The 22,508-nt window shown below is 42.0% G+C and overlaps 1 protein-coding gene across 1 annotated transcript in view; it reads right to left on the bottom strand.

Annotated features, from left to right (window-relative positions):
* Positions 1-22,246, bottom strand: part of LOC129702359 (sestrin-1-like) — a 56,467-nt gene extending 34,221 nt beyond the window's left edge. The window contains exon 1 of the mRNA XM_055644126.1: positions 21,977-22,246. Within this exon, the coding sequence (XP_055500101.1) occupies positions 21,977-22,069 (93 nt within the window). The 5' untranslated portion in view covers positions 22,070-22,246. The remainder of the gene's footprint in view (positions 1-21,976) is intronic.
* Between the last annotated feature and the right edge of the window lie 262 nt (positions 22,247-22,508).

Below are 22,508 nucleotides of genomic sequence, written 5' to 3'. Positions count from 1 at the left end.
AAACCACAATGAGGGGACGACGACAAATGGATATTTCAGCAAATCCCAAGTTAAAGGGAATGGGGTGCAATGGACAGAATCCTTCGACATGTTTCCTGCATCACTTTAATGATAAGAATTACAAATGACATTTTTCTCTCAGTCAATTTCCTCGTGTCATTGAATAACTGCTATGGAAGCAGTAAGCAATGCGCAAACCACAGCACAAACTAAGTGCACTGGGTCATCCAGAGGTAGGAAGATAAGGTTCAGCCATATAATTTAACATGGACAATTGCAATGCTGCACATTTTATAATGAATTGCAGGGATCTGTTGTAGAAAAGATGGCCTCAGGGTACAGGGGCATAGTTCCCTGAAACAGGAAACACATGTAGACAAGGTGGTGACGTCAGCATTTGGCATGCATGCCTTCATCGGTCAGGGCCTTGCATACAAGAGTTGGGACATCACGGTATGACTGGACAAACCATTGGCGAGATGGCATTTGAAGTATTATGTGCAGTTCTGGTTGCATTGCCATAAAACTGGAGTTGGTGCAGTAAAGATTCACAGGGATGTTACTGGGATGGGAGGGTCGAATTATAAGGAGAGGCTTAATAGGCTATGGCTTTTTCTCCCTGGAGCTTAGGAGGTTGAGGGAAAGCTTTATAGGTGTTCATAAAAATCATGAGGGGCATAAATAACGTGAACAGTCAGAGTCTTTTTTCCCCAGGGTAAGGGAGGTTTAAAACCAGAGGTCATAAACTTAAGGCAAGAGGGGAAAGATTTAAGTGAGACTCGAGGGCGATTTTTTCCTCACAAAGAATGGTGAGAATATGGAAAACAAGCTGTCAGAGGAAGCTGGAAAGGCAGGAAGAATTCACAATTCATAGGAACAGAATTAGGCCATTCGGCTCACAAATCTACTCTACCATTCAATCATGGCTGATCAATCTTTCCCTCTCAACCCCATTCTCCTGCCGTCTCCCTGTCACCTATGACACACTTACTAATCACGCATTAAAATGTTTAAAAGACATTTGGACAGGCACAAGGAAAGGAATGGTTTACAATGAAATGGGGCAAATGCAGCCCGATGGCCCAGGTGGGCAGTATGGAAAAGTGGGCCTCTAGGGCCTGTTTTTATGGTCTGTAAATTGATGGCAGTCAGACCTGGGGGAGCTGAGCAAGTCACAAAAGTGGATTGATAGAAGCATGAAAAGATCTGGAGGAAGTGTGCCAGATACCAACAAATATGTCAAAGCCTCTCATTAACTACTACAAGCTTAACACCTTATGGTTTAGTTAGGAAAGAGGGTTGCAGGCAGCATTGGTGTAGCGGTGAAACTGATGTACAATGACCTGCCATTGGCACTTCACGTGATCCACTGGGTCCAAACTACAACAGACACTCAATTCTGAGTGATCTTTATTAACAGGACTGCAATTGAAATGTTGCGTAGCCCGAGCCATTCTTCCCAATGTCACGGACAAAATCAGCCAATGTACAACTAGGGTGCCACCGCTCAGACCCATTTTGGGATACGCCACCATGAAGCCACAATGGCGAGAGGAAAATGGCAGGTGGGGGAAGATCCATGAGAAAACATTTTACAGTCCGAGTCTGAGAAAGCTGCATTAGAATGTGATAAATGGCATAAAGATATCTGGAGAGGAAAGCTCCTGGCAACCAATATGACAACTCAAATTGGTTGCTTCAGGACCTCAGGTAGACAACTTCCTGTTTATACAACACTATATATTCGTACATCAATGACAATAGCTTAGAAAAAGCCCAATCTTAGAAGAAGCCCACTCTTGCCCAGAGTCGGTGAATTAAGAACCAGATGGCATAGGTTTAAGGTGAAGGGGAAATGATTTAATAGGAATCTGAGTGGTAACTTTTTCACACAAAGGTTGGTGGGTGTATGGAACAAGCTGCCAGAGGATTTAGTTGAGGCAGGGACTATCCCAGCATTTAAGACAGGTGCATGGATAGGATAGGTTTGGAGGGATATGGGCCAAACGCGGGCAGGTAGGACTAGTGTAGCTGGGACATGTTGGCTGGTATGGGCAAGTTGGGCCAAAGGGCATGTTTCCATGCTGTTTCTCTCTAATTAGAAGAGACTAAGTTCAGCAAAGATCCATGTAGCTGTCTATCGAAGAAACTCTTAAGACAGGTGCATGGATAGGACAGGTTTGGAGGGATATGGCCAAATGCAGACAGGTGGGATTAGTGTAGCTGGGACATGTTGGCCAGTGTGGGCGTTGGACCTTTTCCACACTGTATCTCTCTATGACTATCATCCCAACTACAAAATAATACATGCAACCAAAATAGGACAATCAGGACCTACACAGCTTTGGAGAACCATATAACAATTACAGCATGGAAACAAGCCATCTCGACCCTTCTAGTCCATGCCGAACACGTATTCTCCCTTAGTCCCATATACCTGCGCTCAGACCATAACCCTCCATTCCTTTTCTGTCCATGTAACTATCCAATTTATTTTTAAATGATAAAAACGAACCTGCCTCCACCACCTTCACTGGAAGCTCATTCCACACAGCCACCACTCTCCGAGTAAAGAAGTTCCCCCTCATGTTACCCCTAAACTTCTGTCCCTTAATTCTCAAGTCATGTCCCCTTGTTTGAATCTTCCCTACTCTCAGTGGGAAAAGCTTATCCACGTCAACTCTGTCTATCCCTCTCATCATTTTAAAGATCTCTATCAAGTCCCCCCTTAACCTTCTGCGCTCCAAAGAATAAAGCCCTAACTTGTTCAAGGTAGAAGTAGAAATATGTTTGTTAACTGGCAGAATAGAAAGATATCCAGGCAAAAATGAAAGGCTAGACGCCGCCAGACAGAAGATGCGTTTTCCCCACTGAATGATGAATATTGCAATTTTTTGATAAAGATCCTGATAATATTTTGATATGTATATTTGTAAAAGAGGGAGGCAAATATTTCTTTATGAACGAGATCAATAACTGCAAGGATAAGAGTAGAAGGCGATAGCCGGCAAACTTCACAGAGGCTATGTACATATAGATGAATAATACAGGCTGTAAAGGTGAGTGGGGCTAGGAGAAAAGGTGGCGAGGCCCTGAGCTGGAAACTAAATGGATTGGACAACGTCCACAAAGTGTTCTCCCCTGCTTACGAGCAGCGACATACGTACAGCCTGTACATAGAAAGGGGGACGGTGAGCTGATGCAGGCATCTTCTGCTGTGGAGGAATCTGGCTTGTGGTTTGCATATCCGACTTGCAAACTGCTCAGATCAAGAACAGTTGACTGGAATGAAACCCTGCTTGCCATAACCTGGGGAAAACCTGTACATTGCACATGAAGACTGCAAACGAGAGGAAAACATTGCCATTGTTTTAAAAATATGTTCTTCTTTTGCAGGTCTACAGAAATTCTAAAGTCTGCGTGATCGCACATTCCACTGGTACTTCAGTCTCTCTTTGGTTGTATCTTGGGCACGCCACTAGCAAACTGAATGCACAGATTTTTGGTATCATCTTGTTTTTCTATACAACAGCTCATCTGCAGCAAAGTGATGCACTCAGGAAAACCAAAAACACGCGTTTGACGGAGAATTTCTCCACTATTCATGGGTTTTTCCCTAGCATTTTTTAAGATTTCTTTCACTGTAACATTTTAACGATTAACAGACCCTTCCTTATCTGCCATTCCTTGTTCAAATAGAAGCTGGTCGTGAACAAAAATAAATTACCATCTCAAAAATAATCTGTGACCTGCCTACACGTTCAGGAAGGAACTGCAGTTGCTGGGTGAAACCGAAGATAGACAAGATAGACAGCGGGTCAGACAGCATCTGTGAAGAAAAGGAATTGGTGGCGTTTCAGGTCGAGACACTCCTTCAGACTGAGATTTATTGGAGAGGGAAACGAGAGATATAGTTGGTGATGTAGAGAGATATAGAACAAATGAATTAAAGATATGCAAAAAGGTAACAATGATAAAGGAAACGGGCCATTGTTAGCTGTGGGCTAGATGAAAACGAGTTACAGACAATGAGACTCAACAAGACAACTTTGAACTTAGTACAATGAATTGGGTGTGGGAGGCACAGAGAGGGATGCCAGGGTTACATAACGTTGGAGAAATAATATTCATACTGCTGGGTTGTAAGATATTAAACTTGCCACTTGTTTAACATACAACACCACCGACACAACTTTGAATATACTGTACATAGCTAAACAATTTTTTTAAATATTTATTTATTAGAAACAAATGTACAAGAACAAAACAATCAGCATATAAAATTATACAGTTAATGTACAGCTTCAATTTTAAATTTAACTTGAAAATAAAGGAAAAGAAAAGAGAAAGAATAAGAGAGAAAAAGTCAGCGGTGCAAAGATAGGACCCCTAGACTACCAAAATAGTGTAGCTAAAGAGTGGATAAAAGAAAGAAAGAAGAAAAAAAAAGAGAGAAAAAAGTGATGATATACCTGCCTCTCGTCCCCCTCCCTCCCCACCCACCTCACCCAACCCATAGTTGGATTTAAATTCAAAGTTGTGTTACGCTATACTATCCTTGTAAGAATTCGGTGAAGAGTGTCCATGTCTTGAAAAATGATCTGGTTTTTCTGCCAAGACAAGTCTAATATTTTCAAGATGTAGTGTCTCGGACATGTTTGTAATCCACATCTTAACAGTAGGGACTGATGTATGTTTCCAAAATTTAAGTATTAGTTTTTTTCGCCGTTATCAGGCCACAATTAAGGAAACGTCTTTGAAATAATGTTAGCTCAGAACAGGCTTCTGACATACCTAGAGTGATCAGTTCAGTGTCAGGGTCCAATTTTATTTTAAGTATTTTAGAAAAAATTTCAAAAATTCCTCTCCAGAAATGATGTAACTTTATACAAGAGGCAAAAGAATGGGTTATAGTTGCTTCCTGAAGGAGACATTTATCACAAATAGGAGAAACATTTGGGAAGATCGTATTCAGTTTAGACTTTGAATAATAGAGTCTGTGCAGTATTTTAAATTGTATTAGCGATTGCCTAACGTTAAGAGAACAGTTGTGTATGTATGACTTTCCTCCCATCTTTCTTTTAAAATTGTTAGGCCAAGTTCATCTTCCCAAGCTTGTCTAATTACTTCCGACGATGGGGTTTGTATATTTAAAAGGGTTTTATAAAGGTATGATATTAACTTGTTTGAATCCGAGTTTCTATTCATACATTCGTCTAGTGTGATAGGAACCATATATTGATAGTTGAATATACTGTACAATATATTTAGACTATCCATATAATATAATGGATAGTCTAAATATTGATAGTCTTGGGTATATGATTTCAGATAGTCTCGTATTTGAAGATATCTAAAGTGTTGGCTACCTTTCAGATGATATTTCGACTGTAATTCTTGAAATGAGAGAGAAGTTCCCATCTCATAAAGATCTCCCAGTTTTTTTAATTCCTAATCTTTCCCAGTGTATGAACATCTTGTCTAAGATAGACGGCTTGAACGAGGGATTACTGGCAATTGGTGAAAGAAGAGATAGATTTCTCAGTTTAAAGGTTGACTTCACTTGTTTCCAGAGTACATGACTAAATTTAAGAATGATTAAAGACACAGTTGATTCACCTACAAGCCATTTTCATGGATCTTTTGATGGAACCTTACACGGCCCTGCTCAAGTCTAGAGTGTGAAAATATTTCAATGGATAACAGCTTTAGAGTTAATTGCGCTTGTCATTCACCTCCTTTGTCTATCTGCTACCTTTGCAAGCTTGGGCTCTTTCCAGAGATTGTGTTTAGAGCTGGATGATGCCAAGATGAATTATTGATGCATACAGGTCTGTGGCAGACAGTGTCGGTGATGGGTGTATTTGGAGATAAAGTCAGAGATTCGCAGATCAACTGCACTACTTCTAAGAATGTGTTGAAGGGTTCAGATACCTGCAAGTCAATCCTAAATGTTGTTCAGACTGAAGATAGACACAAAATGCTGGAGTAACTCGACAGGATAGGCAGCATCGCTGGATAGAAGGAATGGGCGATGTTTCAGAATGACCCAAAACATCACACATTCCTTCTCTCCAGAGATGCTGCCTGTCCTGCTGAGTTACTCCAGCATTTTGTGTCTATCTTTGATTTAAATCAGCATCTGCAGTTCTTTCCTACAAAGGTTTGTAGCTTAATTGGCTCTATAAGTGTAAATAGGCCTGAGTATGTATGTAGGATAGTGTTAGTGTGCGGGGATCACTAGTCGGTGCAGACTCGGCGGGCCGAATAACCCCTTTCCGCGCTGTATCTCTAGGCTAAACTACACATTACACACATTAAATGAATTTAGAGTGTTCTCATTGTGGTAATATAGAGAAATAGTCCATATCCTTTGCAGGACTGAAATGCATTCAATGCAATCTTCGTCTCTTGCTGCAGCAGGGGATATGACCTATTGCCTTAGATAACTGTCTTTCCTCAGACATTCATGATAAATGTCTACATGACATTGTAAATATTAGACTTCATGGACTGACCACCTGGTCTACATTTTGATTCTTTGTCTTCTGTTCTGGGATACTTCAGTCTCCTATCGTTTTGAAGCTGATCTGCTGAGTTGTCCCAATGGAGTGGTTCTTTGTTGTCCACACGGATATCTGACGTATGCAAATCCATTATCTTGGTACAATATTACCCAAATGAAATCGAGAGAGACCCCAAAGCAAGAGGTTTACAGTTTGCCTGAGAATGGAATGGAGAAATACCTCAGTAACCCAAGTGAAAGTTGGACTGCAAGTCAAGGCAAGCTTATCACTTATTCGTTCAGCTGCCACTGCACAGTTTACCATCATAGAAAACTGGTTAAGTACAATGAGGGACATCATGCTCATAAGCACATTAGGAGACAGATTATGTACAGATGAATCACTGAAATCACTACGCTTCCTGGTCCCGTTAAAGTGCGGGGCAAGTGGCCAAACATTAATAGCATCTTGGGAATACAGCGAAATACTTGACTCGCATATTAGATTACCACTTCTGGCAGAATCATCACTGTGATTCCCATTTCCCTTCACGAAGATTGTCACCTCAGAATTAACAATGCTGTTAAACATATCTCCCTACACCAGAGGTTCAGCCACTTGTCGCTCCTAAACAAACAACAAATATATACAGGCTTTTGATACGTGACAAACAAGAAACAGCAAGTCACCTCAAAAGTGATGGAGAGTAATTCACCAGATTGTGCAACTCGTATCGTTCATCATCCTGGGAGTGAGAAATCGGCCTGCAGCAAAACAGGCCTAGTTGGTTCAGGATCCCATTACACAAAGCGGGCCAAAATTGAATTCCACTGGAGTCAATACAATTGAAACTCAAGCAACAAGTTTAACAGGCAGCTTTGTGCACACTCAGTGTCAATGCCCAAGCAAATCTTTCTGATCTCCCTCTCGGAGGCTAACGTGAGAGCATCCATCAAGAGAAAAATCCTTCTTGAAGGCAGCTGGCCCAGACCGTGTACCTGGCCTAGGTGGCGTACCTGGCTGGTGGTAAAAACCTGTGTAGACCAAATGGCTGGAGTATTCAAATACATTTTCAAACTCTTCATTCTGCAGTCTGAGGAAACCTCCTACTTCAAAGGGGCATCTACTGTATTGGTGCCCAGGGGCATGGCGACTTACCTATATGACTACCATCCAGTACCACCTCCATCCACTGTAATGAAGTGCTTCCAGAAGGTGGTTATGGCATGAATCAATTCCTGCTTCAGAAATAACCTGGATCCATGTCAAGTTGCCTATCGCCACAACAGGACAATACAGATGCCATCTCACTGGCTCTCCACTTTACTCTGGACCATTTGATTAACAGGAAGACATAGGTCAGGATGCTGTTTATCAACTACGGCTTGGCATTCAACACAATCATCCTCTCCAAACTTAGTAATAATCTCCAAGATATGGGACTCCTTATCTTCTCTTGCCATTGGATCCTCGCCTTCCTGGTCAGAAGACCTAATTCAGTGAAGATAAGTAACTATGTTACTCTCTGCAGCCTCGTGGTCCTGTATGTTAGACAACATCTCCTCCTCACTGACTATCAACATAGATACACCTCAGGGCTGCATGCTTAGCCCCCTGCTCTACTATTTTTACATCCACGACTCTGTGTGTAAGCACGGTTCAAATCGGTCACAAATACCTACAGATTCACTTTGTTGTCCAACTCCACAATGCGTGATACTGCTGCAAGCAAGAAATTAATTGTTCCTGTAACATTCCACACATGCACATGGCAATAAACCTGGTTTGACTTGGCCTCTCTTTTTTCCCCCAATCACCTTTATTCTAAAGAATTCTACATTAACAGTGATTTTAATCTCCTTTAAATTTCACACTTCCCTTGGGGCAATGACATTTTTCATGTCCATGTTCATAAGTGATAGGAGCAGAATCAGGCCACTGTGCCCATCATGTCTACTCTGCCATTCAATCATGGTTGATCTATCTTTCCCTTCCAATCCAACCCTCCCTCCTTCTCCCCATAACCCCTGACACCTGTACTAATCAAGAATCTATCTATCTCTGCCGTTAAATTATCCTCCACGGCCTTCTGTGGCAATGAACTCCACAGATTCACCACCCTCTGACTAAAGACATTCAGAAACCTTTGCCTTGTTCAATCTTGTCACACTCTCCCATCAGCTCCCTCACCCACAGCATGGCCACATAACCTCACCATTACATTTCACAAATTGCTTCTGCTCTCTGTAATGCAGTTTATTTAAGCACTCTGTAATCTCACCCTAAGGCATAGTCTCAGCATTATTTGATATCTAGTCTCCATATCTGCCACGGTCCCATTCAAAAACCTCCCCAATTTGTATAGGCGACCCCATTTTCAATGACTCAGTTCACTTACCTCACTCATAAGAATCCACATCAAATCAATTCCTCACCCCCAATATTCACAACCACTGTTCATCTCATCAAATATCAACATCTCAAACACTTCTTATTGTTCCCTTCCTTCAGCAAACAAACCTGCTCTCTCCAGCTATTGTTTTGTAAAAATCGTTCTTTACCTGAAAACTCTTGTTTAGTATAGGGATACAGTGCGGAGACAGACCCTTCGGCTCACCGAGTCCGCACCGACCAGCGATCCCCACACACTAACATTCTACACACTCTGGGGACAATTTACACTTATACCAAGCCAATTAAACTGGTAACATACAACTTTAAATTCTGCTCTCTCAACATTTCATCAAAGCCCAGTCAAATAACTTGTTTCTTTTTTCACCCCTGTTGCCTCCATCACCTAGCAAGTTATTCCTTTGTTTTTTAGACAGCTCCTCCACATAGAGTCCACTTACTCAAGTCGACTTTAAATTGCTCACTGCTGAAATTAGATTGCAGTGTGTTCAGTTTTGGTCACCTCTGCTGGAGAAAAGTTGCTATTAAGCTGGAATGGGGACAGAAAATATTTTGTTTGGTTTAGCTTAGAGATACAGAGTGGAAACGGGCCCGTCGACCCACCGACCAGTGATCCCTAACATTATTCTACACACATCAAGAAACAATTTCCATTTGTACCAAGCCAAGTAACCTACAAACCGTACATCTTTGGTGTGTGGGAGGCAACCGGAGATCCCCGAGAAAACCCACGCAGGTCACGGACGAACGTACAAACTCCGTACAGGCAACACCCGTAGTAAGGATCGAACCCGTCTCTGGCACTGTAAGGCAGCAACTCTACCACTGAGCCACCGTGCACAGGATTGCTACGAGGCATTACCAGGACTCAAGGGCCAGGGCTACAGAGTGTGATTGGACAGGCAAGGATTGTATCCATGCTACATGACTGTATGGCAACACATGTTGCTACTGAGATAATCCTTTGCTCAGATATCTACAGCCTTTGGCTGACCTGGGTACCACAGGGGCAGATAAGATAAACTAGGCAGAGAGACTTGGTGCCAGCTCATCACGTAATAACGTCCCTCCCTGCGGCATAGAACTGAATGCCAGGGCTACCCTTTCGAGCTTTGATTACTGCAGTTTTTTTCTTGGAAAACTAGCTCAAAAAGCCATGGAGTTTGTGAATTGCTACACAAAGTAAAGTTACAGGTCAACAGTTGCCTTCGGCGATCCTCCAGTGTTGCCATTCATAAATTTATGATCCCACTAGCTCGTCTGGTCTTCCCTAAAACTACAATAAATTTGGGAAATATCCCGCTACTTTGAAATTAGAAAACCATGAGTAGAGAGAAAAAAAAAAACCATATCAAATTTCCAGCTCCACTGCCATTAAAAACAATAAGAGCTTACTAACCACTTTAATGGCAATGCCTTTTTTAAGTATAGAAAAAAAATGAATATAAATATCTGAATAAATTAAGTCATTCGCCCTTCATTCACCCCAAAATAATATCATTTGTCCTTGGGTGAACCATTCACCAGTTTAAGAAGCACTGCTCTAAACTAAACCACTGGAAGAATTCAGCGGGTCAGGCAGCATCTGTGGAAGAAATTTCAGGTCAACTGCATACTTCCCTCCACAGATGTTGCCTGGCCTACTGAATTCCACCAACAGCTTGTTTCTGATAAGTTCTGTTTTCCCTTCACTTAATACACTTTCAATGGTTTTGGATTTTAAAGTTTCAGTTTAGACACAGCAAGAACCATGATGTGAAAATACCACTGGAACTTTTGGTTAAACTGTAACTTAATGTCATGGGGGGGGGGGGGGGGGGGGGGGGGGGGGGGAGTTGGCAAATTCCTTTATAGATTGCACAGTCTTAATGCTGGAAAGCATTTTGTCAATATATCTAAGCAGGCCCGAGTGTGAAGATGATCTTGAAGGCACGATTTTTTAACACTCAGCTCTCCACTACCAATGAAAGACATCTTGTTATCAAGTTCTTCAGGCCTATTCAGATTCAGACAGAAATATCACATAGCTACTAGTAAGTACCAGATTAACTCAATAGCTCCAGTGCCCTCCATAATGATTGGGACAAAGAACCATCATTGATTTATTTGCCTCTGTATTCCACAATTTGAGATTTGTAAAAAAAAAAAAAAAAGAAATCACATGTGTTTAAAGTGCACATTAACAGATTTTAATAAAGGCCATTTTTGTACATTTGGTTTCACCATGTAGAAATTACAGCTGTGTTTATACCCATTTCGGGGCACCATAATGTTTGGGACACAGCAATGTCATGTAAATTAAAGTAGTCACGTTTAGTATTTTGTTGCATATCCTTTGAATGCAATGATTGCTTGAAGTCTCTGATTCATGGGCATCACCAGTTGCTGGATGTCTTCTCTGGTGATGCTCTGCCAGGCCTGTATTGCAGCCATCTTTAACTTATGCTTGTTTTGGGGGCTAGTCCCCTTCAGTTTTCTCTTCAGCATATAAAAGTCATGCTAAATTGGGTTCAGATTGGGTGAATGACTCGGCCACTCAAGAATTGACAATTTTTTAAGCTTTGAAAAACTGCTTTGTTGCTTTAGCAGTATGTTTGGGATCACTGTCTTGCTGTAGAATGAACTGCCGGCCAATGAGTTTTGAGGCATTTGTTTGTACTTGAGCAGATAGGATGTGTCTATACACTTCAGAATTCATTATGCTACTACCATCAGCAGTTGTATCATCAATGAAGATAAGTGAGCCAATACCTTCAGCAGCCGTGCATGCCCAGGCCATAATAGCCCTTTTTCACGGGGCGACTTGACGCAAGATGTAGCCAGAGTGGAGTGGTCGTGGTCTAGCACGATATCACACGATATAACGGGGGTAGAGTAAAGAGTTCCCACGGTACTCGGCAATTCTGTCATTTGTGCGAGTGACTTGTCCGTCTCCCGATCTTTCCCGTTAATCGTGAATGAACATCGTGGACTGTAGTGTAGTTAATCACGTGGCACAAATGATGTTACTTTGTTGTCACACACTATATTGGTTTTTTTCACCCGAGCTCTTTAATGAGCTGAAGAATAATCTGTGTTTTTTTAGACAAATGTTGTTTGGTGTGATGCACCTTCTCTCAATATGTGCAAGAAGTCGTCTTTTTATTTTGTCAAATATGAATAAAGACTGTGTCTCACATTGACCGTGATGATTGTGTTATTTTATGATCTACTGAGAGGTGAAACTTTCAGTCTGAAGAAGGCTCTCGACCCGAAACGCCACCCGTTCCTTCTCTCCAGAGATGCTGCCTGTCCCGCTGAGTTGCTCCAAGCAACTGGTGTCTATCTTCAAAGGACTGACCAGGACTGCCTCGCTCTCTCTCTCTCTCTCTCTCTCTCTCTCTCTCTCCCTCCCTCCCTCTCACACAGGCATGACTGGAGGAACTCCGCGGGCCAGGCAGCATTTACGGAGGGAAATGGACAGGCGACCCATTCTTCAGGCTGCCTTATGTCTCTCTCTCCCTCCCCCCAACTCCCACCCACACACACGAATGCTGGAGAAACTCAGCGGGTGCAGCGGGGCCAAAACGTTGTCTATTTCCTTCGTTCCATAGATGCTGCTGCACCCGCGGAGTTTCTCCAGCATTTGCGTGTGTGGGTGGGAGTTGGGGGGGGAGAGAGACATAAGGCAGCCTGAAGAATGGGTCGCCTGTCAATTTCCCTCCGTAGATGCTGCCTGGCCCGCGGAGTTCCTCCAGTTAGAAACTGCTTTCAGACAAAAAGAGACACACTGACATTAATGAAATGCTTGTTAGCTAGTTTTATTAGATTTGTATGTAAATAGCAAACTGGCTGGATTCACTCTATCCAACTTCCGGGTTCACCGTTCGCAGGAGTTCCCACGGTAACCGCAAGAGTTACTACGGATATCGCACTGGCCACTACGTTCATAAAATGTTGCAATGCTCAACCACAAGTGTACAAGTCACTCTTGGACAAATTCAAACATGTTTGAATTTTCTCCCGAGTACCCAAGTTACACGATTACCTGCCGTTAGCGCCACGGTGGTCCACGAATGCCGTACTGTTACCGCACGAGGTTCCCACGATGTTAAACTCTGGTTACCTCTTGCGTCAAGTCGCCCCGTGAAAAGGGGGTTTAACACCTCCACCACCCTGTTTCACAGATGAGGTGGTATGCTTTGGATCTTGGGCAGTTCCTACTCTCCTCCATACTTTGCTCTTGCCATCACGCTGATACAAGTTAATCTTCATCTCATCTGTCCACAAGACCCTTTTCCAGAACTGTGGTTGCTCTTTTAAATAAGTGTTGGCAGACTGTAACCTGGCCATCCTATTTTTGAGGCTAACCAGTGGTTTGCATCTTGCAGTGTAGCCTCTGTATTTCTGTTCATGAAGTCTTCTGCGGACAGTGGTCATTGACAAATCCACACCTGACTCCTGAAGAGTGTTTCTGATCTGTCGGACAGGTGTTTGGGGATTTTTCTTTATTATGGAGAGAATTCGTCTGTCATCAGCTGTGGAGGTCTTCCTTGGCCTGCCAGTCCCTTCGCGATTAGTAAGCTCACCAGTGCTTTCTTTCTTCTTAAAGATGTTCCAAACAGTTGATTTTGGTAAGCCTAATGTAGGCTGATGTCTCTAACAGTTTTATTCTTGTTTCTCAGTCTCATAATGGCTTCCTTGACTTTTATTGGCACAACTTTGGTCCTCAGTGGATCACCAACATGTCCGAGACACTACATTTGGAAAACATTAGGCTTGTCTTGGCGGGAAAAAAACAGATCAATTTCTTAAGACATGGACACCCATTACCGAAGTCGTACAACAATAGCATGGTGCAACACAAATTTAAATCTGATGCTGGGTTGGGTGAGGTGGGTGGAGGGGGCGGACGGGGACGGACGAGAGGCAAAGTATATCTCCACCTTTCTTTTTCTTTTTTCTTATTTCTATATCTTTCTGCCACACTACTTTGGTAGTTTAGGGGACTTTCTTTTGTTCTTTTTTGATCTATCTTTTCACTTTCTATTTTTTTCTCTTTCTTGTTTTCTTTTTCTTTTCTTTTTTCATTTTCATAAGGTTAAAAATGAAGCCGTACAATAATTGTATCATTTTAGATGCCGAATGTTTTACCTCTGTACAATTTCTTCTAATAAAAATAAATAAATAAATAAAAATGGTTTGGTCCTCATGTTGACAAACAGCAATAAAAGTTTCCAAAGGTGATGGAAAGACTAGGTACTGAGAGCATTAAGGAGACAATTATACACACCTGAGCAATTACAAACACCCGTGAAGCCATGTGTCCCAAACAGTATGGTGCCCTGAAATTGGGGGGGGGGGGGGGGGGTACTCTATGTATAAACACAGCTGTAATTTCTACATGGTGAAACCAAAATGAATAAAAATGACCTTTATTAGAATCTGACAATGTGCACTTTCACCACATGTGATTTTTTTTGCTATTACAAATCTCAAATTGTGGAGACAAATAAATAAATGACGGGCCTTTGTCCCAAACATTATGGAGGGCACTGTACATATACTGAAAGTCAAATGGTCAATGTCAAGGCATCTTCGCCACAAGCTTTTAACTAAAAGTACAAACAACACAAAGATCCAAACTGATTCCAGTGTGCCTATGAGCAGTGGATCTGAGTAATTTGTCAAATGCATATTTCAATGTGCACTGAACTGGATAACGCCGGTTAATCATTCCATTTTTACACAACTTACAGGTATATTTTAAATGTGCTCTTTTACACCATGTGAATACATGATGTGCAGTGATGCTGTTTGTTCAAATTTGAAGGCATAATAAGATCTTTTTCAAATACAATTCATATCCTGGTATATACAGATTAGTAAAGTCACACAGATGGCAAATACAGACAGACAGTGCATGGAATACTTAAAGGTGCCTGTATTCCTTAATTTAATTGCGCACTGTTGCAAAACGATAATACAGATGCATGTTTTACAGGTTAAATATTCCGCCTCACAGACTTGTTGAATTAAAGCACATGATCAGTCTACTCCCAAGCCACCAATTTCATTTGCCACCAGATACATAAACACTCAAGGGCACGTTAATGTATAAATGGCATAACTGTTTCAATTACTTCCCTGTACTTGCAAAGCTCACAATGACATTGCTATTTATCCAACTGCCAACTGACAAAGCAATTGAATAAAACAAAGAATATGTCATTAGGCCATTTGGTAATGAGAGCACATGGGAGCTTGTGCTCCTGCTTGACAAGTTTGGGATTACAAGTTCAATCTTACCATCGAAAGTTGAGCCATTGTATTTATTACATCTGGTTAGTGGCTGAACTGGTTTAAGAAAACACGACAACTGGAATACGAGATACGAGGAACTGCAAATGCTGGTTTATACAAAAAAAGACACAAAGTGCTGGAGTAACTCAGTGGGTCAGACAGCATCTCTGGAGAACATGGATCGGTGGCTTTTTACGGTGGGCCCCTTCTTCTGATGAAAGGTCCTGACTGGAAACATTACTTATCCATGTTCTCTAGAGATGCTGCCGGACCCACAGAGTTACTCCAGCACTTTATGTATTTTATGGCACATGAAATGCCGTAGAAACTTTAAATAGTTCTCTTATGTTCCTTCACAGTGCTGACACGTGCCCTTGTGGAGATCTCAGCTTGTTGGACATCACTTGGCTTAGTAAGACATTGCCCAGGCCTACCAATCCTCTGGATCAACAATGATCTTACTGATTGAGAGAGCAAGCTTGTCGGACAGTGGCCTATTTTCCCCACTGCTTCCTGTTTCATGATGTTAAAGACTTTTTAAGCAACATTTGCTAACTGCACCAGATTACTTCCAATAGTGGACTCCCAATGATTGAATGCAAGGGTCGAATACATTGTTTAATCCTGTCTGTGCACCAGGGACTTGCAAGTTTGCAAGTACAGTTTGCTGCCACTTACAGCAGATTTGGACTTAAGCAGTTATTCGTTTCTAGCATGTCAGTGATTAAGGAGTCGATTTTATTGAAGATAGGCAAACTGCCATTGTCTGTAAAAACTCCTCCCTCCTATATATGGAACAGAAGAAATCCCCATGAAATATTCAGCAACCTGCAGGTTTAGGATTTTAGCTGCTGAGATTGATGCAACAGTTTAGCTGCAGTGACAAAGTTCGATGTAAATGTAAAAGATTTTGGAAATAAAAATCACCAAAGGGCTCAATTATTTGAGGCACAATTGACTTACAGCTTAACGACACGTGAAACAAAACTTGCAAGATCGATGGTTCGTTTTTCAAAATATCTTATTGGCTATAATGAGTGGTTGGGCAAACATGGGTTGAGAGTGATGGGTGCCTGAAAAGCATTGGCAGGGATGGTGGTGGAGGCAGATACGTTAGTGATATTTACAGGTGTCAGGGGCTATCGGCAGGGGAGTGGGGTTGAGATGGATAGATCAGCCATGATAGAATGGCAGAGACTTGATGGGCCGAATGGTCTAATTCTGCTCCTATCACTTATGAATCTATTCAAGAGGCCTTTAGATAGGCACATGGATATGCAGTTGATCACATGCAGGCAAGAGGAGATTAGACTTGCCATCATGTTGGGCATGGATATTATGGGCTGAAAGGCATGTTCCTGTGCAGTACTCTTCAATGTAACATAGTACAGTATCAAGAGAGAAGGAAAAGGGCTATATGCAAAGATTAATTTGGGTTGGAAGTTGCCCCTATTCATGGATGCCCATGCGGCTGATCATCAGCCATCAAGGCCAGCAAAATTAATGTCACTTATTAATTAATGGCAGTAAAAAGGATTTTTGTGCGACTTGTGCAAAAGTAAATCATAATTGGTGTTTTTTTACATATGTAACATCAGAAGGTCTTTGGTCAACTATTTTATGTATAGGTCTTGTTGTAAACACTTTGATTTACACCATTGAGGGGAAGGCCATTAAACCAAAAGAATGATAAATTATGTATCACCCAAAGTGGGATTTGTATGTTTCCCCACAATCTATCAACCCAGCCTTGCCGAATCAGAAAATCAAAGGGAGCGTTTCCTTTATCATCGTTACTTTTTTGCATATCTTTCATTCATTGTTCTGTATCTCTCTATATCATCATCGATATCTCCTATTTCCTTTTCCCGCGACTTTCAGTCCGATGAAGGGTCTTGACCAGAAACGTCACCCATTCTTTCTCTCCAGAGATGCTGCCTGTCCCGCTGAGTTATTCCAGCTTTTTTGTGTCTATCTTACGTGGAGCACTAAACCATGCCAATCCCAAATTGGACTCTGTGGGGCATCTCGCAAGTACTCGCTAGAAATTAGAAGATTGAGGGGGAGGGGGGTCATAGAAACATACAAAATTCTTAAGGGGTTGGACAGGCTAGATGCAGGAAGATTGTTCCCGATGTTGGGGAAGTCCAGGACAAGGGGTCACAGCTTAAGGATAAAAGGGAAATCCTTTAGGACTGAGATGAGAAAAACATTTTTCACACAGAGAGTGGTAAATCTCTGGAACTCTCTGCCACAGAAGGTAGTTGAGGCCAGTTCATTGGCTATATTTAAGAGGGAGTTAGATGTGGCCCTTGTGGCTAAAGGGATCAGGAAGTATGGAGAGAAGGCAAGTACAGGATACTGAGTTGGATGATCTGTCATGATCATATTGAATGGCGGTGCAGGCTCGAAGAGCTGAATGGCCTACTCCTGCACCTATTTTCTATGTTTCTATCTGACACAGACTAAAATAATCAGGAGTGTGAGACCATACACAGTGCATAAGGTCTACAGAACATTCAAAAACATTTGCAATGCTCTGAAGAAGTGGTGCACTCCTCACCATTCAACTTCGCAAGACGAGAGAAAGAATCCTGGAAATTGAGCTGAAGAACTCATGTTCCCCGTGGCTGTCAGGTCCTTTCACAATTCTATGGCACCAAGGAGAAGGCCCCAATCTATGATGAGGTGACTCGGTACAGCATCAGGCAACTAAGCTTACAGTGTCCCAACATTGTCCTTTCCTGCTCCATGTTGCTGAGGAGATTAAATGGCACTGGCATCCACCCTCTCTTAAATTTCTCCATTTCCACTTTGATACTATTTTCATATGAAGTTTCAATAGTGGAGGAGGTCAGAAATAGGAATGATCTATGTAAGGATGAATGTGTAAATAACTTCTAAATATATGAACTTTGATGTATAATTTGAGAAGCATTCTTGAAGTTGCTAATGACGACATCTAACTTTGTCAACCTGACTGTGCAATGATGATAAAATGTTCACATTCGATCTAAATGTTGTCCACATCATGGTAATCTACACCATAAGTGGCTCCAGACTCTGAGGGAAAACTTACCAGAACTGGAAGGCGATAACAGGCATCTTCCTTTCTTATCATGTTGGAACCTGCTTCATTTTTTCCAATCATCAATTCTTCTCAATATCCCTCCAGCCCTTCACGATTAACACACTGCCACATTTTTTCCATGAACCTTTATTAATGGCCTGCTTTGAAAGTCCTTGAGGTGGTAATTTGTAATACTCCGTATACCTCCTGATCCTGTCATTCATCTGCTTTGACCTACAAGCAAGCTGATTATAAGACCCATCGCTTCCTTGCTTCGTCTTTAATAACAGTGAAAAAAACCATGGCTTCTCCTCCACAAAATTTACCTAGTTTGATGCTCCACCTTTACTTCTGGTAGGTAAAATATTTATCTCATTAGTGAGTGTAGCTAAACTGTTTATTACATATTCGTCTATCGGTTTCTTACAACAGTAGGAAGGATGAGCACCAATTATTCAGCCAAATCAAAGATACCTCTTGTGTATCTGGAGATTCTTATTACAACATCCAGTCTCATTCTGAACAGGAATGTTTTGCCTTGGTCAAAAATTGGACATTATTAGATTCATGTGGTTACCCCATGGTTTGCAAATAATCACAAAATTGCACAAATTTTGATATGTGTGTACTTACTGCCGCAGCAGGCTTAACACCAGCTTACCAACAGATCCCATCCAAGATCACTGCAGTAGACAACAATCTCAGTATGCAAACATGATTGGAGTGCAATTGGAGCATAGGATTTAGATTATTATTAGTTGAGGCAATTATTGCTTCTCCTGCACTGTCTTGAGCTACACAGACAGTAATGACTAGAATCCTCAGAGTAAGACTACAACCTTGATCTTCTTGGAGATAAAGGGTCTCATAATACCTCAAAGGTACACAAAAAAGCTGGAGAAACTCAGCGGGTGCAGCAGCATCTATGGAGCGAAGGAAATAGGCAACGTTTCGGGCCGAAACCCTTCTTCAGACTGATCGTGGGCGGGGACAAGAAAGGAAAAAGGAGGAGCCCGAAGGCTGGGGGATGGGAGGAGACAGCAGGGGGACTGAGGAAGGGGAGGAGACAGCAAGGACTAACAAAATTGGGAGAATTCGATGTTCATGACCCCAGGATGCAGACTTCCCAAACGGAATATGAGGTGCTGTTCCTCCAATGACCTCAACGCTACTTCAGGGGTAGGGCATCCAGAATTGGTCTACTCATTGTGGCCAACAATTAGAACATAACAATCATCACAAGTGCCCATCAAATGGGAATGGTAGAGTTAGTTAATTAGTGGTCCCGTAGAAATGTTTACACCAATGAATGCTGCATGAACATTAGATTAGGGGATGATCTCGACGTCCCAACAGTTTTAAAAGATCACTAGTAAAGAACAGTAATTTACTCGAGATACCAGAACACTCAGCATCCCACAGAAGCACCATGAGTCAGCACCTTAAAAAAACTGAACAGGAAATTTTGCAAAAGATGCACTAATCTAGTAATAAGGGAAGAGTCACAGGAAAGTAAGGGAATTGTAATTGGGAACTGAATTACAATTTCAGGGAGGGAGAACAGTAATGCAGTGATTTCAATTACAGTCGAGATGTGCAGAAACTGTTTCCATTGATGACAGCATTTGCTTCAAAGCGTCAAGATTATGATCTGATACTTTTCTCCTCCAATCCAATTGAGGGCCTTTAAACAGGAGCACAATTGCATTTGGTTTGGAGTTTGAACAAGGGGCTCCAAGTTGGACAATAGCACCCATACATCTTTACCCGGTTTTGTTTCTTTTCAGGTGCTTTGGCCCTTGCAAACGGATCTAAACCCAGACTGCTGAAACGCAATAATAAAATACACAAACAATTTCCAAACAACCTAAAATTGGATAAATGTCTGGTGGATAGATGGGTGTCTGCTTGGATAAAAGTTCACAGAAAACTTTAATACTTCGAACTGCTAAGACATAGAAAGTAGTAATGATTTAATAAAGGACAGTTTTGGCCCCATTTTCATGTTAGAAATTAGATCATTCGGCTGATATAGGCTGGACTGTCCAGGCCAAATCAGGACCCGTGGTAATATGAATCAGCATGACCCACTAAAGAGGCAGTGAAGGAAGCTTCAATACTTTACCAAAGCTTTGATTCAGCAGGAAACCTTTCATAGAAGAACAGGAGCAGTGGTTTATGCATAATAATGGATCTAATACTAAAGGTCATGGATGTCGTTTGATAAGAAAACAGCATTTTTTTTTCAAATTGTCGATTCCATTTGTGACAAGCTTGCAAGACAAAAAAAAAAATCTGTTGAGAGAGCTATCGCTGTGTAAGCACAAAGGATGAAAAAATGAATAACAGGTAAGTTGAAAGGCAAATGAAGGAAAAGTAATCCTAACAGACACCACCAACATTAATGAGTGGTTTAAAGTACTGACGCATGTTTTTCCTTGTCTGATTACAAACATGTAAATATGCAGCAAAGGAGAAAAAAATAAGGCTTTGTCTCACTGATGTCACTTCTCAGCAGTCAATAATTTAATTCCAGGAATTTTTCCTCTTTTCAGTAAAAAAAAAATGCAATTGTGTTGCAACAATAGATGTATTTGTCCATCTTTACAAATCAATCTGCATACAGATGCGTTTGTCAGTGGGTGATTCGGAATGGCAGAATTTGGCAGGTTGAAAGGGGATCTCTGCAGCTTGAAGTGAAATCACAAAGGAGCCTGGAATAAGCCCAGCAATGATGTAAACAAGCAGATCCTTAGCCGGAGCGCCCCCTGCCCTGGCTGAACACACACTGCGGGCGCGGCTGGAAGAGAAAAACAACTTTGATTGGCATCGATGTTGGCCAAATGCTTTCTTTACAGCAAAAAGAGAGAAAATGCAAAGAGAAAAAAAACTGAAAGATGATGTAAACTGATTGCATTTGAGTCGATTCACAAAGGATGGTGGCATTACAATAGGGATCATGTTCCTGACCAAAAATGAATTGGAATATTTAAAATAAGCAACACAGACATGTTAGCTATCTCGGATCACTACTTAACACACTGATGCGGTGGAATTTGCAGTGCTGTAATTTTAGAATGACTATTTTTATGTTTGCAATCATACTTGAATTGGCTAACGTGATGCTAAATGCAACCGAGAACCGTGGATGCACTTAATGGAGAAGATTTCCACTAATTTATACACAATTAATGTCGACTGGGGGGGGAGGTGAAGGAGGGAACAAAAACAGTTACAATAACCTTTCACAAGAATTGTTGCGAAGTTTTGCAACCCAGTGAATCACACATTCACTTCATAATTCAACACATAGATCGGTTCAGCAGGCAAATGCACCTTTTTTTCCCACTGCACCTTTGCATTTGAAAATCACACAAACATTAAAAAAATATTTTTTAAAGAGAGGTAGGCGAAAAGCAGCATTGCACCGGGGGGAAAAAAAAACAAGACACGTCTTGACAAGAAAGAAAATCGCAAATTCATAACGGGCAAAAACAAGTTGCAATGATCTTTTTCCCCCAAGTCGCCGGACTCAATGGTGCAAATGAAAGATATGCAAGAACACATGAATGTTGAATTAATTTGTTATGTTGAAGTGGTTAGCGGCTCCCTTCCCCTGTCACCAGTCCAATCTGCATGTACAGAGTGCTGCTGTTTACTCTGCTGTTCCCTTTGTTCATATCTATATTGTTTTTTTTGCAGTTACCTGTCTGGAGATCCTCTGACAGCGGTTTAAATATTCCCCCGCTGCCATGTTCTCTGGGCTCCTGTCGTTTTCCTCGCTGATGCTGATGATCATTTTCTTTGCATGGAGTGGTGGCTGGGTGCACGGTGCGGTGGTGGCTGCTGTTGGAGCCGGGGCTTTGTCCCGCAAAGCCGGCGCTGAGCTGAGCTGAGCTGAGCTGCGCTCCGTGCAAGTCAGGACACAGCAGCCTCCCCGGGAGCGCGCTGCTGTCACTCAACTCACCGCGGCCCCCGGGCCCGGCCAATGGCCAATCAGCGGGCCGCCCCTGTATCCAAGGGGAAGCGGCAGCGCGGGCCAATCACAAGGCGGGCAGCTGGAGGCCCGCCAGCCAATCAGCATTGGCGGTTGTGATGAAGTTGCTCCAAGGCTCAGAGACAGGGTTTGTCTCCATGCAAGTTACACAGAAAAGCTGGAGAATATCTCCATGCAAGTGGATTTCTTCCACTTTTGCTCCAACTCCACTCAACCTGCTGAGACTTCACGCCCCAAGATG

The sequence above is a fragment of the Leucoraja erinacea genome, chromosome 12 (genome assembly GCF_028641065.1).
Source record: "Leucoraja erinacea ecotype New England chromosome 12, Leri_hhj_1, whole genome shotgun sequence".
NCBI lineage: Eukaryota > Metazoa > Chordata > Chondrichthyes > Rajiformes > Rajidae > Leucoraja > Leucoraja erinaceus.
This window is presented reverse-complemented; position numbering and strand designations above follow the sequence as displayed.